General features: G+C 42.4%; 1 protein-coding gene across 3 annotated transcripts in view; it reads left to right on the forward strand.

Annotated features, from left to right (window-relative positions):
- Positions 1 to 5481: 5481 nt before the first annotated feature.
- Positions 5482 to 17500, forward strand: part of LOC308366286 (uncharacterized protein) — a 27627-nt gene continuing 15608 nt past the window's right edge. For 2 of the 3 annotated variants that reach the window (XM_080839934.1, XM_080839935.1), the window contains exons 1-4: positions 5482 to 5642; positions 6280 to 6385; positions 7073 to 7126; positions 8821 to 8933. In XM_080839934.1, the coding sequence (XP_080696060.1) occupies positions 6290 to 6385; positions 7073 to 7126; positions 8821 to 8933 (263 nt within the window). In that variant the 5' untranslated portion in view covers positions 5482 to 5642; positions 6280 to 6289. The remainder of the gene's footprint in view (positions 5643 to 6279; positions 6386 to 7072; positions 7127 to 8820; positions 8934 to 17500) is intronic. The other variant, XM_080839936.1, reaches the window with a different exon arrangement.

Here is a 17500-nt window from a genome sequence, read left to right on the forward strand (position 1 = left end):
GATATCTACATAATAATAATACTTGTAATAATACTAATAACAACATTATTATGATATTATTACTGTGATTATTATTATTTGTATTATTTGTATTATTATTGTTGAAATGATTTATCGCAGTGTTCTTCCCTTAGGACTAATCTGCAGCCTTCATAGAAATGCTTCCTAGAGGGCCGTCTATCCCCTGCTCTCTCTCTCTCTCTCTCTCTCTCTCTCTCTCTCTGGGTGACCTGAGAAGGGTGTCACGGGTCTGTTTGAGGGGGGGGGGGGGGGTCTGTACCCTGACATAGGAGGTCTGGTTGAGGAGGGTTGTGGTAGGGCTACTGCTGAAGGGCTGCACGCCTCCAGGAACAAGAGGAGGCCTTTGGTGTCTTTTGGCTTTTGGTCCTCTGTGCTCTCTGTAGCTGCCACACCTGTTGAGGGAAATTCTCAATAGTGTCTAGTTAAGGCCCTTGTTGCTGTACTACCACACTTTACCAGCAGAGGGGGATGTGAACTTTTCTCCAGCGGTGTTCGCTTGAAGCAGTTATATGATCTTTTTCCCCCTTGACACGCTTGTTGATGTTTTATACGATTTTCTACCACTCATTTTGTAATATGTCATTGTGTTCCCCGATGAGACACAAACTTGTTTTATGACGACAGTATTTATATTTAAAGAGAACATATACAGAATGTATGCTTTATTTTTGTATGGTTGTTTGAAATGGAAAATATTGATTAATAAATTAATTTACTCTGTCTTGATGTCAATTTTACGTGTATGTGTGTCTAAACAGTCATCAAATTCCAGTTTCAAAGTGTTATTAATGAATTGAAAGAGTTAAATGAAGTGTTCACTTCAACATAATGAATGAAGACACCTTGTGTAAGTCATAAATAGGGCTCTGGTGTTTGGTAACACACTCGTTTGGCGATTGGCTAGTGATTGTTTACAGGCTAAATCTAAACTCTGGATTGGTTGATGTAGAAGTCACTCCGCCGTGTGACGACCTATGGGAGTGGCCAGCAACAGTCGCTTCCTGGAGATAACTACACCGTGTCTAAAGGGGCTTTCATAACATCTTGAATAACAGTCGTTTGGACGGAGATTACAAGACTACGGTGTGTGGCAGTATTCTTGAGACGGACGAGTAAGTTTGGAGGATACGGTGGAATAAACCACTACCGCTATGGTATGACTTCTGATAAAAGGTAAGACGCCGCGATATTCCATACATTATTTTCCTGTGTTTGTTGTCGACAAGGAACAGTAGGCCTACGTCAAAGTGCAGGCTGTCGAAAGGTAGACGGCAAAGTGTTTTCCCTTCGAGGGAAACTTCTGGGTCAATTCGTGAACAATAGCATAATAGAGCTCATTTGGTTAACGTAAAGTGACATATCGCAAGAGAAGTAAATCAGAATTGCCAACATACCACTTCCGCAGTAAACACACACATAGGGCGGTGATGGATATTACTCAGACACGTGATGTATAGCTATTTAGCAAAAAATCTGCTGCAGTCATTCAACACAGTTCGGAACCATCAGATGTTTAAATGTTTCAATGGTGTGTATTCAGATGTTGACAGAAATCTAACCCGCTCTCTGATTTCAGCCAGCATCTACGTGGTGCGGAAGATCCGGGCCTCTATCAAGGAGGGAGAGCAGGCCGAGGAACCGATCTTCACACCATGTAGTCTGGCACTGGACTCCCCAAAAAGCATATTAAAAAGCTCCAGCTAATACAAAATGCGGCTGCTAGAGTTCTTACCAAAACCAGGAGAACAGAACATATAACTCCAATACTGAAATCTCTTCACTGGCTTCCAGTTAGCCACAGAATTGATTTTAAAGTGATGCTACTTGTTTTTAAGTCCATGCATGGGTTTGGACCTTTATATTTTAAGGACATGCTCCAGCCGTATGTACCTCCCAGACCCCTCCGATCCCAGGATAGAATCTTGTTGGTGGCCCCTACTGTTAAAACTAAACAAGGTCAAGCAGCCTTCAGTTATTATGCAGTAAAACTTTGGAATCTACTACCAGACCACATCAAAACTGCCCCCACCATAGACAGTTTCAAGACAAGACTAAAAACAAACCTATTCTCTTTAGCCTATATGTGAAATTCTCTATTTATTACGGTATGCTGCTTCTTAGTGCTGCTAATCATAATGTCTCTTACCTGCAATTTATTGATTTTAATGTTTTATTTATTTATTTATTTTCATAATTATTTTTATTTTATTTTTAATTTTTATTTAAGTTTCTTTTACTGTGTTTCAATTTAAATGTTATCACTGTTTGTTTATGTAAAGCACATTGAATTGCATAATGTACGAAATGTGCTCTATAAATAAATTTGCCTTGCCTTGCCTTGGCAAAAGGTAAGATAAAACCTTCTAACGTAGCAGTGTGATAAACAGAACACCATTCAACATCAAACAGAATGAATTGTCCTAGCAACAGGTCAAACAGAATTCAATGTCCTAGCAACAGGTCAAACAGAATTCTGAGTGTTCCAGTAACAGGTCAAAACAGAATTCTGAGTGTTCCAGTAACAGGTCAAACAGAATTCTGAGTGTTCCAGTAACAGGTCAAAACAGAATTCTGAGTGTTCAAGTAACAGGTCAAAACAGAATTCTGAGTGTTCCAGTAACAGGTCAAAACAGAATTCGGAGTGTTCCAGTAACATGTCAAAACAGAATTCTGAGTGTTCCAAAAGTATCAAGACAGAACCACTTGGTTGGCATGAATTCCCCTAGCAATAGGACTGATACAGCTTCAGTGTGAGACTGAATATGTGTCCCTCACATGATGATAGAATGAGCTTAGCTGCATAGGTGCATCTTTGTGTGTGTGTGTTTGTGTGTGTGTGTGTGTGTCATGTGCACATTCTTATTATCAGTCCGATAGTTTCACTAATTCACTTACATCAGTGTGACATAACGTCTCTAATTCCAGATAATGCATCTTGACAAAGCCCCATCCCCAACCACACACACACACATACACACACATATACACACAGAGGGATTCTTCTGCCTGAGACACTGCCCTCTGTTATAATAGATATTGAGTTAGGCTAAATGAGAGCACCAGATTCTATTTAATTTCTACTCTCTTTGGTGTCAGCCATGAGGCAAGTGTGTGTGTGTGTGTGTGTGTGTGTGTGTGTGTGTGTGTGTGTGTGTGTGTGGGAACACCATGGACATATTCAACAGAAGGACACAGATTCGATTTTCCTGCTTATTTGTTGCCACATGATCCGCTAACTTCCCTTAAGTCATCCAGCTAAGGAGTCCCTTCTCTCAGAGAGACTTTAGTGAGAGCCCTGGGTCTTCTCTATGTTGTATGGATTCACCTTCGTAAGGTATACGTAGGAAGGCTACACTTAAGGGAACTGTTAAGAGATGATTTTGGAAAAGTATCTAAGTTTAGTAAGGTATACCTTTTGAGTGTTTGTAACGCGCAAACGTATCACACCTCAGGCTCTTGAGATTCACATGAGATTGTATTGATGTTCATGTGTGCGTGTGTCTACGTGTGTGTGTGTGTTTGTGTTTGTGTTTGTGTTCGTGTGTGTGTGAGATTGTGTTTGTGTGTGTGTGTGTGTGTGTGTGTCTGTGTGTGTGTGCGTGTGTGCGCCTCTGCACGTGTGTGTGTGTCTGTGTGTGTTCTCTCAGGTGCGCAGAAGGAGCTCTCAGCGTCGGGGAAGACAGCCATGTTGACCTCTGACCCCGATGATGACGTCGCAGCGGGCGGGGTCAAGGCTCCATCCACGGAGACAGCAGTGCAGAAGTGCGGCTCCTCCTGAGGTTAAAGGTCACGCCAGCGGGTTGTCGGGGGCAACAGGCTGTCAACAAGATGATGGGCCCCAGGAGTCTCTTGTCATCCCCAAAGACTTGTTAGGTTAGCGCTAGGCTGAATGCTTACTGTAGAGTCTGGAGTGGATGATCCTATTGGCTGAGAGAGGTCAGCAGACTGAGAATGTAAAATATCAAGAGTCAAAATGACATCAAGGCCACCTCCAGTCTAAGGACATCCTTGCCGTCCCATGGGCAGTGTCATCAGTGTCGTTAATGTCATCAGTGTCATTGTTGTCATGGTGACCTGAGCTTTGGTGGTTAACAAACAGTCCCAGATTAACTAGCAGCATTATGTCACCTTCATGACATCATCATCCCAGTCCTCCCAGACCAGCTCTGCTAGGCGTGTCCTACAACCAAGGAGTCTCTCTCGCTCTCTCTCTCTCTCTCCCTCCCTCTCTCTCTCTCTCTCTCTCTCTCTCTCTATCCCTCTCTCTCTCTCTCTCTCTCTCTCTCTCTCTCTTTCTCTCTCTCTTTCAGCTGTTCATGATGGTCTGCACATCAACCCTTCATCGAGGGGCTGTTTGGACCTGAGGTTTTTCTTCAGCTGAAAACACACACACTTACACTTGAACGTGCTTATACACACACTCTCTCACACACAGATTGTAATAACATAACTTCAACTCTGGATGCACGCATCGTTTTAAGAACTGTATGTCTGTTGATGAGTGAGATGTACAATGACAAATAAACAGTTTATAACTACTTTAATAAACACTTAATAACGCCACTGTTGTCTATGTCTGTTGATGAGTGGGGTGTACAATGACATATAAACAGTTTATAACTACTTTAATAAACACCACTGTTGTCTTTGGAGTAAAACACAGAGGTCACTATGATGTCGCTATGATACTGCACAAGAAACAAAAGTATTTGTAGTCTGTCTATGTATTAGAATCCGGCCAAATCTATATTCTAACATTAATACATGGCAAAGGATAAGATGGTATTATACATAGAAAAAGTAATTCTGATATGTCCAATAGATTAAGGAATGTGGCAGGTGTGTGTGTGTGTGTTTGTTTTACAGATGAACACACACATACTGTATAAGCAACCATAGCATGATCACAATTGTGTGTGTTTGTGTGTGTGTCTGTCAGCTTTGTTCAGTTAGAACAGGTGTGCTGTAATAATAATAATACAACTTTATTTATACAGTACCTTTCATGCAAAAGAATACAGCTCAAAGTGCTTTACCACAAATACATAACGTGCACAAAGAAATGACATGCACATAAAAATAGACATGAAATAAACTTCAAAACTTAAATATAGTGCAAACAAAAAAACAAGAGTCAGTAAAGTGATGGAAGCTTCCGGACTGGTCTGGAGGAGTGCCTTTGATACAGGTTAGTGGTTTTGCCAGAGAGAGTCTCTGGTTCGTCATGGCCCTTTGTTTTTTTTTGCTGTTGTGACAGAAAGGCAGAAAGCTGACAATTACCGTAAATCTATAAGAATATCCCGAGTGCGCTTAGATAATGCTGGGCTACTCCACAACGGTAGATGGCGCTACCTACGTTCATTAGTGTCGGTGAAGATCCATACATTAATACTTCCTGGGAATGACGGAAGAAGATAGTCCGGAAACACTGGTAACAACATTCATGTGCACTTCGCGGAATTAACACACAGCGATTTTTTTTACCCGCCGTTTTTGACTAATCTGGTGGATTACAAAGTGCCCTTTTTAACGCCTAAGGTTCTAGCCCACGAAGAGCACGGGCGCTGTGTTTCTGAACCGCTGATTATGGTTTACCCGCGACTGTAGCAGCGACTTTAGGAGTAAGTACTCTGCACAAGGAAAACAAATAACAAAGCAACCTCCTCTCTTCTCCACTTCACTTTCTCCCGAGAGTTTTCTCGTGTTTATCTGCCAGTGGGTCGGTGGGAGAAGCTTTGAAGTACTTATCTGATGATGATGACAGGTCATTTGGTTTCTTTAGAGGGGGTCATGTGAACGCGCTGTGGATGCGAACTCTAGTTTGCTTTGTTGTTCTGTCTATGTCGTTGCACCCGGAAGAAATGTGACGGATCCCTTATACTGCAACACAACAGCATACACACGTGTCCTATCACTTTAGAAGGATGACAACAGTAGAATGTATTGACATTGTTTGCAGAAAATAGTAAACTAAGGTGTTAGTGACATTTGGTGTTATCTAATGTCATGTTCGGCTAACAATATATGATGGTCGGGTAGATTAGATCCATACATGATGAAGCGTTATTAATGCAAAACGTCTTTCCGCCTTTGTTTCTATCTCTCGTTTATTGTGTTTTTTTTCTATTCCCCTTTTCTTTCTCTCTCCCTCCCTCTTTTTCTCTCACTCTCTCTCTCTCTCTCTTTCTCTCTCTCTCTCTCTCTCTCTTTCTCTCTCTCTCTCTCTCTCTCTCTCTCTCTCACTCTCTCTCCCTATAGAGCTGGGCTGATGGCTGGTTTCTCTGAGAACAGCGGTCTGACTGTGGTGTTGGACAGGAGGAGAGCTCTCACCCTGTCACCTCTACCGCCAGATACCTCCTGTCAGGTACTCCCCCCCCCCCCCCCCCCCCCCCCACACACACACTCACTGATAAATAATTGTCCTCTCTCTCTCTAACTCACACACACACACACACACACACACACACACACACACACACACACACACACACACACACACACACACACACACACACTGATTAATACTCTTCCTCTCTCTCTCTCTGATAGAGAAATGTAATGAGGACATTATTATTGTATTTTAATATGCTTGCTTATCCTGTGTGCTGAGGCCTACAGGAGGCCTACTCTCTTGCGGAGGCAAACCACCTGTTGTTGTACTGATAGCCATGCATACGGCTCTTCTCTCAAGGACATATTCTGAGATCACTGCTGTAACTTCTGTAGCGATTGGACCGGAGAATACCGCCCTTTGTCTGTCATGAAACCTGTTTTTTTCTACTCACACATAGGTTGGCTGTGCCCAGCTCATCTTTGGAGTCTGTTCATAACCTTTGGTTGAAACACACTTCCTCTTTTGCAAAAGATAAAGAGCTGAGATTCTGATTGCTGGTCTCTGTCTCATTAATATTAATGCCTTGATATTAATTTATCTCACACTCTCACACTCTCTCACACACACACACACACACACACACACACACACACACACACACACACACACACACACACACACACACTGATTAATATTCTTCCTCTGTGTCCCACTTAGACGGAGAGCCCCTATACGATTCCACACAGCTCAGCGGAGAATGGCTGCACCAAGGTGTGTGTGTGTGTGTGTGTGTGTGAGAGAGAGAGAGAGAGAGAGAGAGAGAGAGAGCATTAATTAGTGTTGTGTGAGTGTGAGAGAGAGGTAGAACGAGGAGAGAGAGAGAGAAGTCTGAGAGCGGTGAAGAAGAGAGGGAACAGTGCAGCAATTTGAGAAAGAGAGAGAGGGGGTGAGAGAGAGGGGGGGAGAGAAGGCGGGAGATAGAGAGAGCATGCATTAGTGGTGTGTGAGTGTGAGAGAGAGGGAGAACGAGGAGAGAGAGAGAGAGAAGTCTGAGAGCGGTGAAGAAGAGAGGGAATGGTGCAGTAATGTGAGGAAGAGGGAGAGGGAGAGAGAGACGTAGAGATAGAAAGAAAGAGAGAAAGCAGGCGAGGAAGAGCATCAATCAGTGGCGTGTGTGTGTGTGTACGTTTGTGTGTGTGTGTGTGTGAGAGAGAGTGAGTGAGACAGAGAGATGCTTGTTGACTGCATATATCCAACGCCACTGTCAGTTCCCTCCATATCCACTGATGCCTATCTGATGGTTACCGTGGAGACCTTAACCCACTGTTCATTTACTTCATCCCAGTCAGTGACGCTCCATTGTAACCTAGGCCCAGCTAGCAGAACAACTCACGCCTTTCAGAACAATACCAACACAGTTCACAATCCATAGAACATTTGAATGTATAGATGCAATTTGTTATATGCACGCTTGAAAGTTAAAAATATCATACAACATTTTAGGCGGCAGATGTCAGGATCTGTGTTGTGCTGGTATTGTGTTGGCGTTGTGTTGGCGTTGTGTTGGCGTTGTGTTGGTGTTGTGTCGGTGTTGTGTTGATGTTTTTGTCGGTGTTGTATTGGTGTTGTCCTGCTGGTGTTGTCCTGCTGGTGTTGTTCTGATGTTGTGCTGTTGTCCTGCTGCTGTTGTCCTGATACTGTGCAGAGGGTGTTGTCCTGTAACAGGTGTCAGCATCAGGCTGCACAGTAGTGAGATGATCTGTGATCTGATCTGTGCTCTGATTTGTGGTCTGATCTGTGATCTGATCTGTGCTCTATTCTATGGTCTGACCTGTGGTCCGATCTGTGGTCCGATCTGTGGTCCGATCTGTGGTCTGATCTGTGGTCTGATCTGTGCTCTATTCTATGGTCTGATCTGTGCTCTGTTCTGTGGTCTGATCTGTGCTCTGTTTTGTGCTCTGCTATGTGGTCTGACTGGAGGCAAAGCACAGAGACCCTCAGAGCAGCCAGACTGAATCACTGCGGAAGGAAGGCACCTCTGGACTGCAATCACTAACAGTTTATCTCTTTCTCTCTCTGCCTCCCTGCCTCTCTCTCTCTCTCTCTCTCTCTCTCTCTCTCTCTCTCTCTCTCTCTCTCTCTCTCCCTCCCTCCCTGTCTCTCTCTCGCTCTCCCTCTCTCTCTCCCTGCCTCTCTCCCTCTCTCCCTCCCTGCCTCTCTCTCTCTCTCTCTCTCTCCCCCCACCCCTCTCTCTCTCTCTCTCCCTCCCTCCCTGTCTCTCTCTCGCTCTCCCTCTCTCTCTCCCTGCCTCTCTCCCTCTCTCCCTCCCTGCCTCTCTCTCTCTCTCCCTCTCTCCCCCCCACCCCTCTCTCTCTCTCTCTCTCTCTCTCTCTCTCTCTCTCTCTCTCTCTCCCCCCCACCCCTCTCTCTCTCTCTCTCTCCCTCTCTCTCTCTCTCTCTCTCAGGTGCACTGGACTCAGTTCGCCCATGTCCCCTCCCTCAAGACGTCTGTGCAGAAGAATGGCACCTCCTCCTCCACCAATCACACGCTGCATCCTGAGAAGAGTGGCGGTGCCAGGTGAGACCTCCCCTGATAGCACCCAATAGCGCCCCCCTATGGCGGGCTGCAGTACAACATATAAAACACAGAATACTACACAGTGTTGCAGGGCTGAAAAATCAATCCTGTGCTGACCTCTACATGAGGCTTCACATGCAGATGTGCCAGCTTCTCTGATTGGACAAGGGGAAAGTTTAAGCTTCTCTAATTGGACAAGGGGAGCTTCTAAGCTTCTCTGATTGGACAAGGGGAAAGTTTAAGCTTCTCTGATTGGACAAGGGGAGCTTCTAAGCTTCTCTGCTTGGACAAGGGGGAAAGTTTAAGCTTCTCTAATTGGACAAGGGGAGTGTCTAAGCTTCTCTGATTGGACAGGGGGGAAGTCTGAGGTTTCACATGCAGATGTGCCAGCTTCTCTGATTGGACGAGGGGAAAGTTTAAGCTTCTTTGATTGGACGAGGGGAAAGTCTGAGTTTGAGTTTCCTCAAGTAGGCAGACAAACTTCTCTTTGGAAAGACGGAAGTGAAAACCATCACTCCTCGACCTGGCAGGCAGACACTCAGACACTAAACAGACCTAGGCCCAGAGAATACTCATTTCCTGTGATCAAATGCAAATCAATTCATAACTGTCATAAAATGCAGTTTTCTGGATGTTTTTGTTGATATTCTGTCTCTCGATGTTAAAGCAGCACAACGGAACAATTAGCTATTCGCTAAAGGTGTGCTAGCAGCTAATACTAACGAAATCTCTTGAAATGTGCTGACTTTGACATTATGACAAACTAGTTACTCAACCACTGTCCTTACACTGTCAAACATCAAGCAAGTGCAACATAAGACAAAGCAAGACGGCAAATAAGCTGCTTACTAGATCGGCAGAAAGTAAACAAGTCAGGTCGGCGGGCTGCGGCAGGCAAAACTACAGAACGCAGTTATATGCCTATGGACCCTGCTATCGCAATGGCTCGGACGCGATTCTCCATATAAAAAGTCATTGTAGCGCCCAAATTTTTTTAAGCTGTTATTTTAAGGTTAAACTGCTTATCCTAACCCTAATCCTGAAGTGTAATTGTTGCATATTGGGGCTTTAAAATAGACCTACCATTACAATTATAAATCACACATTTCTTTTGCAAGTGGGCAAACTTGCGAAATCGGCAAGGGGTGAAATACTTATTGTGCCCTCTGTAAATGCTCCATTGGGCTGCACCATCCTAGTCATTCTAACCCTGACCTGTGGATACGGGTCATGGGCCGTGGTTTATAGTTCGGCCACTAGATGGAGCCGGTGTTTTTTTGGGGTGAAGTTACCATCCTGATATTGATGGTGATTGATCTTTACATAAAGGTAAAAGATAATGGCCAATGGTTATGAAGCATTTTGAATAAGCAGTGTATATGAGTAGGTGAGAAGGCAAAGGTAGATAGTAAGCAGTGTATATTTGTTAGTAGATATATACAAAAGTAAATACTTAGCAGTGTGTAATCTGTGTATGAGTTAGTAGATATGGGCCATTCTACCGAATTTGTGTAATATGCAGTCCCTCAACAATAAAAACTATTTACAAAACAATTAGGTATTTAGGCATAGATATTTAATTAGAAAATGTTATGGTCTATATAAACCCAATGCATTACATGAGATAGTGATAAGCTAAATATATACAAAATCATCATTTATAGGGTACTTTCTATTGGGAAGTAGCTGTCCCCAACCCTGACATCTAAATTTCAATGCCTTTAAATAACACTTTTCAATTTTTTTAGATTTTTTTCAATGATTTAATTTCAAAGATCTTTATGATTGGGTTGAAACAGAACTTGGAATATTTAGATTTATTGTGGGTTTAATTTTTAAATCAATTTTCTATACTCAAAAAATCATGTCCCTAGTTTTCATGTCACTACCGAAACACAAGAGTTTTAGTCCATTGGCTGAGCCTGTGTTTTAGCCACGGCTCTGCATTTTTGACCAGGGAGTGACACTGCATCTCTGACCCTCATGGTTGAATGGTAAGTAGCTAAATCCCATAGTTTTTATATAAATGTGTTCCAAAGTCTGAAAATCGACGTGTAACCTTAAGAATTGTCACTACCGAAACGCATGTTTTCTTCAATTAAGTAAACCTTTTGGGGTTTCATGGAAAATCTTATGTTTGTATGTGTGTTCACCTCTTCAAAGATGTCTTTGCATGCAGTGTGCTTGTTAGAATTCTTTATTTATGCTTAAAATTAGCTAGAATTGTCACTACCGAAACAGTCACTACCGAAACATATGGTAGTGACCTGATGATTTCAGTAGTGACAAAATGAAATGGTAAGTAGTTCAATCCGATAATTTTTTAAATAAATGTGTTGTGTGGACTAAAGGGCGGCCCAGAGCACCTTTTGGAAGATTTTGGGAGAGAAATGAACATCCATCCAACAGTGCAGTCACTACCGAAACACCGGATGTCACTACCGAAACAGTGCAGCACTACCGAAACACAGGATGTTTTGTAAAAAATTAAGTATATTGAGTAATCAACTAAAATGTTATGATACTGATTGGATTAATGTATGTTCAATTTCATCAATCAACAACTCTGGAATCAATATGATCAGTATTTTGCATTTTACAAAGAAATATTGCACTTAGATTTTGATGAATTGTATAAATTGAACTTGAAAATTTGGTAAAAAATTAATTTTTATGGATTTCATTGTGATAACCTTCAAGAAATATTTGTAAAAATACTCTTCAGAGAAGGGAAGGAAACACAATCTGAACAGGTCAATAATAATACTTTTTTACTATAGTAAATGTGATGTTTCGGTAGTGACAATTTTTGGAAGAGGAAAAACATTCCAACACATTCTGAAAATACAATATACAAATTGACTGTTCTTTTACTAGATAAGTGTACTTTAGATATGGTACAATATACATACTGAAAGAAGTCTGTCTTAGTCTTGGATCCAAGGTCAGGTTTGCAGATAATCAGGAAACTTGGGAGAGTGTCCAGAGTAGAAATATGTTTATTCCAGCGTCACAGGACAAACCTATCGCATGGTACACGATAGGTATCTCTCTCTACATACTGAGAGGAGTAGCAGATATTTATACAATCATCCAGGATATGGGAGGGAATGGGTGTGTCTAGAGGTGGGTACTATTTCTGATTGGATGATTGAACCTGATTTAATCACAGTGAATGAGTACCTTGATTAAATCCCCATGAATAGCAGGAAGCTAGTTTGAGTGCATCAACTCAGTGATATCTAACAATTCCCCCCTATGATCATCGATCAATCTTACATCATGATCACAATAAAACCTAACAAAACCATAACGAACATTATCAGACATAGTGATCAAAACAATCCAACATTGTTACAAAATGTCAACAAACATGTGTTCCCATAGTGTAGTGGTAAAAAGTTTTAGAACAGAACACATGTTCTTATAGTGTAGTGGTTAAATCTGACAACCCCCCTATGATCATCGATCAATGTTACATCACGATTAAACATAATCAAACATTGTTCTAGTACAAACACACATGTCTTCATAGTGTAGTGTAGTGGTTTCAATGTATATTCCTATAGTGTAGTGGTATTAATGCACATTGAAAAACTTGATAGTTGCATACTGAAATCTCTGTTGACTATGGACAAGGCTCCTGCGGCGTCATTCGCAATCTTGTCCATAATTGAGGCTGCTTCTCTGACCTCATCCATCACCACGGTAATACCATAGTTTAGAATGACGGCTGCAAAGAAACGTTGGGCTAGGGTAGCAATCTGCACACCCAACATGAATGTTCTCCTTCAGCATGGGCATATGCGTGTGCAGGGGTGCAGGTGGTGGCTGTCGCATAAGGAGGAAGCGTTTGGAATGCCGGACATCACCATCGGGATCATGGTCGCCATCCACTCGATACGCCTTGGCGACGTTGTTCTCATGCTGATGGCTGATGTCGTCAAAAAATAAAAATCTCGTAGTAAAAAATATCTCGTAGTCAAGTTCATAATTCAGTCAGCATCTAAAATTCCCATCCAATCATCATATCATTGCTAAAAGTAATGACATGATTAACAAAAAGGCATGACTTAAATTATCCGTAATCATACGTTTTTTCTTTGCGCCCCGCCAGAGGTGGTTGTTCTGGAGGCATGCGCTCTATGGGGTTGGTGAATTTGTCCAATTTGGTTTCCCCCTTCACCATGACTGCAGTTTGGGAAAGTGACAGTGCTCTGTGTGTTGTCTTACACTTCAAATTCTTCCTGTCACATGGCTGTAGTCGTTGTCTCTCCACTGGCGGTATCTGCACTTCTCCAGTGTTTGATGGACAGTCTTGACTCTCAACAATTATCAGGTTGTTAGGATTGAAGCCTTGGCCCTCCAAACCTACAGTTCTCTTCATGACTTCCTCAGCTTCGCCTGCATCTTCCACTGACTCCGGTGATATGTGTGTTCCCACGTCTGGAATCAATGGCTCCTCAGATTCCTGTGCCTTTTCTATAATCCCGCAGTAACCTGGCTCTGGCCATTCGACATGGCGCAGCTCACTGTCAACTGGGGGTATTTCATCTTGCACCGAACCTAGACCATCTTTATCATTAGGCACACACACATCATCTTTGTCAAGCTGCTGGCTTTCAGCCACCGTAAGAGACCGTAAGGAGGGCAGACTTAGTTTCCCGGAATCGCGGACATAAGGGTCTGTCTCTGATGATCCGTCAACTTCGCAAACCTTCTGAATATGTCTTCAGCATCATTACTCTCCTCATCACCCTCTTTGTGATGGTTATAGCGAGCTGTATATCTGCCACGTTTCTGAGTGTTGCACTGTTTCGCCCAGTGGCCATGTTTCCCACACTTATAACATGCATCATATGATCTGTCTCTGGGTTCATACTGTGGTTTGTATTGTTGCTGTTGTTTAGGCTTTTGTGCATTTAAAAGTCTCAACATGCACTCCTGTTCCAAATTCGAATCCCAGGTGTTGACACATCTGAGTTTGTGTTCGACATCCCGTTCCATCCTTCTTGCCACGTTGATAAGCATTTCTAAAGTAAACGTGGTATCCTCCCATGTAGGTGTGGTCAGCTTGACAGCCTGTTTCACCTCTGGATTAAAACTGTGCAACAAATTAGCCTTGAGAGCACCATTGTCGCTTGTTCCAATGTTCTCCTCTGTCAAACCACTCATGCCTGAGTGTCTTAAAAAGGTTTCAATGAATCTTTGTGAGAAGTCATCAACAGCCTCATTAGTCCTTTGTTTGCAGGCGGCTATCTTGGCCCAATCAGTGGTGGCGTTTGTGGAACTTTGGATGTAATCACGTAGTGCCTGCCAGCCCTCGTCTATCTTCTGTTGACTGTCTCCTAGTCCTCTTTCAACGGCCCGCCTTATTTTGTTTGACTCAGAGGCATTAAGTATTGTACACATCATTGCCACGCCGTCTAAAGGATGGAGTTGGTAGATGTTTCGCAGACGGTTGATTTTGGACCATGCCTCCATGCCCGACTTGCGAGGATGTTGCAAGTCTTTAGTCCATTGATCAATATCCTGGGGTTTTGCCGGTTTATATCCATACGTCACATTTCCACTGGCATGCCTGGTCGTTAAAGGTCTCAGCTTGATTGGATTATCCGAGTCCATTGCGTCATCACTGTCCTCACACACGTCGCTGTCTGTGTGGGGAGCCATTGCTGATTGCAACAGTCTTCGTGTTTCAGACTGAGCCGCTTCCCTCATTTCCTGAAAGGGGTACAAGGTCTCGCCAGGTAGCGTCAGTTGATCAGAAACATTAATCCCAGCCTGAGTCGTTAACATTTTCTCCGCCTTCAGCGATCTCACATCTTCCGCTAGAGCTCTGGTTTTATTCTTTTCCACAATCAATTGTCTTTCGGTCTCAGATTTTTCGGCCTTCAACTTTGAAAACTCCGCCTCTCTCTCAGCCTTCTGGACAGCTTTTTGCCTACGTGTGACTTGACTCAGAATTAGCAAAGCGTATGGCAATTTGTTTGTACCCGACAGCCGCTGCATCTTTCCCCATGCGCGTTTTGCATCGTCAATCGGCCATAAATTGTCACTGTCAGGCACAATGTCATATTTGTTTTCCAGCTTCTTTTGTAGCACATCTACCTTCAAATGGTCATTGATGAAACCTCTTACAGATGAAATTATGGTTTCTTCATCAATTTCAGGAGCTGCTCGCCCACCCTTTTTATTGGTGGTTTTCTGCTTAACTTTTTCGTTCTTTCCGATCATTTTGGCTTTTGCCAAAATATGGATCACAAAAACAACAGCTGAAGCCTTCTCTTCACTGAGTTAAAATAAGCAAACTCTCAATTGCAATTATCTGCAGTCTACTCTGCGTTCGACGTGCACTGTATGTTTTTTCCGAAAACGGTTTATCACCATAACACATACACACCATACGGTAACTTCTGTCCCGCAAAAACCAAAGTGCATACAATTAAGTATTAAAATGTATCACTTACTCATAAATGATCTGTCTCGGAAAAAACAGGTTCACTTATGGGCCCAATCTTCACAAGTCCTTATATCGAGTGCATACAATTAAGTATTAAAATGTACCACTCACTCATAAATGATCTGTCTCGGAAAAAACAGGTTCACTTATGGGCCCAATCTTTACAAGTCCTTATATCTGTTAGATGGATCTGACGTACACAGCTTTTTCCGTTCTTTTTTCAGCAAAGGAAAGATGATTATACTCCGTATCCTATCTTCTTCTTTTTCCTTCTTGAAACTGGGTGGAAACACCAGATGAAAGAAGTCTGTCTTAGTCTTGGATCCAAGGTCAGGTTTGCAGATAATCAGGAAACTTGGGAGAGTGTCCAGAGTAGAAATATGTTTATTCCAGCGTCACAGGACAAACCTATCGCATGGTACACGATAGGTATCTCTCTCTACATACTGAGAGGAGTAGCAGATATTTATACAATCATCCAGGATATGGGAGGGAATGGGTGTGTCTAGAGGTGGGTACTATTTCTGATTGGATGATTGAACCTGATTTAATCACAGTGAATGAGTACCTTGATTAAATCCCCATGAATAGCAGGAAGCTAGTTTGAGTGCATCAACTCAGTGATATCTAACAATACGGACAAAGTTTTGGGAATAAAACATAAAAAAAATCTAAATATTTCCGACCTGACTTTGCACCAATTCGGTAGAATGGCCCATATACAAAATATATAATAAGCAGTGTCTATGTGTGAGTAGATATACAAAAGTAACTAATTAGCAGTTTATATTTGTAGGTAATAATACAAAAGTAACTAATTAGCAGTGTGTACAGTAACAGTCAAAAGTTTGGACACACCTTCTCATTTTTTTTTTTTTTTTACTTTAATTATTTTCTACATGGTAGATGATAGCACTTTGTTTGTTTAGAACATCATTACATATGTGTTCTTTTGTAGTTTAAATGTCTTCAGTATTAATCTACAATGTAGAAAATACTAAAAGTAAAGAAAACACTTCTCAAAGAAATGAAAGGTGTGTCCAAACTTTTGTTCTAAACCTGATTGTTCAAATCCTTGATTGTGATTGGCTAAAAGCCGTTGTAAAATCCAGCATTACCTTACAATTTGACCTGATTACATTCCATATTACTGCGCAGCGAATGGCAAGGCATTCATATAGCGCATTTCATACCCAGTGTTCCATCTGGCTGTTGCATTGCTTCAAGGGTTGCGTGGCAATGATTTATTTAGGAACTATAATTTTTAGTGGCGGAAGAATGACGGTTTATCATTAAACTATTGTTTCTTAAATTGAATTGTCTTTATTTATGAAACCATATCAAATATGTGTAGTAACAGTTTTAGAAAAGCAATAAGCCCCGCGAGTCCGTGCTTTGCGCTGATTTTAGAACAGGTAAGGGGGTTTAACGGCACTCCGCTTCGCGTCGTGCCTAACAACTCCCCTTACCTGTTCTAAAATCAGCGCAAAGCACGGACTCGCGGGGCTTATTGCTTAAACTGGTACTGTATAAACACATTTTGCTAACTTACTGTCTTCCCTCTTTCCTTTAGTGCTTCTGTGTCCTCTCTTCTCTACGCCACTTTGGTCTGGTTTTCTAGGAGACTGCAAGAGTTTGAATGATCTGGGTGCATTTTGTCCTGAGTGTGTGTGTGTGTGTGTGTGTGTGTTTGTTAGTGTGCGCATGCGCGTGTGTGTGTGCACTCGTGATAGGCTCTGCATTGGCCTTGCCGTTAAGATACATCATTTGTTTATCTGACTCAAACACACACACACACTCACACACACGCACACGCACACGCGCAGAGTTTATCAGTGACACAGCAGCTGCTTGCCTCACACACTCACACACACACACACACTGCGGCGTGATTGGCTGACGGTGAGTAAATATTTGAGGGGCGATAGAATGTGCGTCTTACTCTCCGTCAGTATATGTCGAACCCGCAATGGATCCCATAACTCCGTGAGTTTCTGTCTGAATATGTTATTCGTCCTCTATATGTGTGTATGTGTGTGTTTGATACAGTGTTATTGCTGGTATGTGTGTGTGTATGTGTGTGTTTGATACAGTGTTATTGCTG

Source organism: Sprattus sprattus (assembly GCF_963457725.1).
Source record: "Sprattus sprattus genome assembly, chromosome: 5".
NCBI classification, from domain to species: Eukaryota; Metazoa; Chordata; class Actinopteri; order Clupeiformes; family Clupeidae; genus Sprattus; species Sprattus sprattus.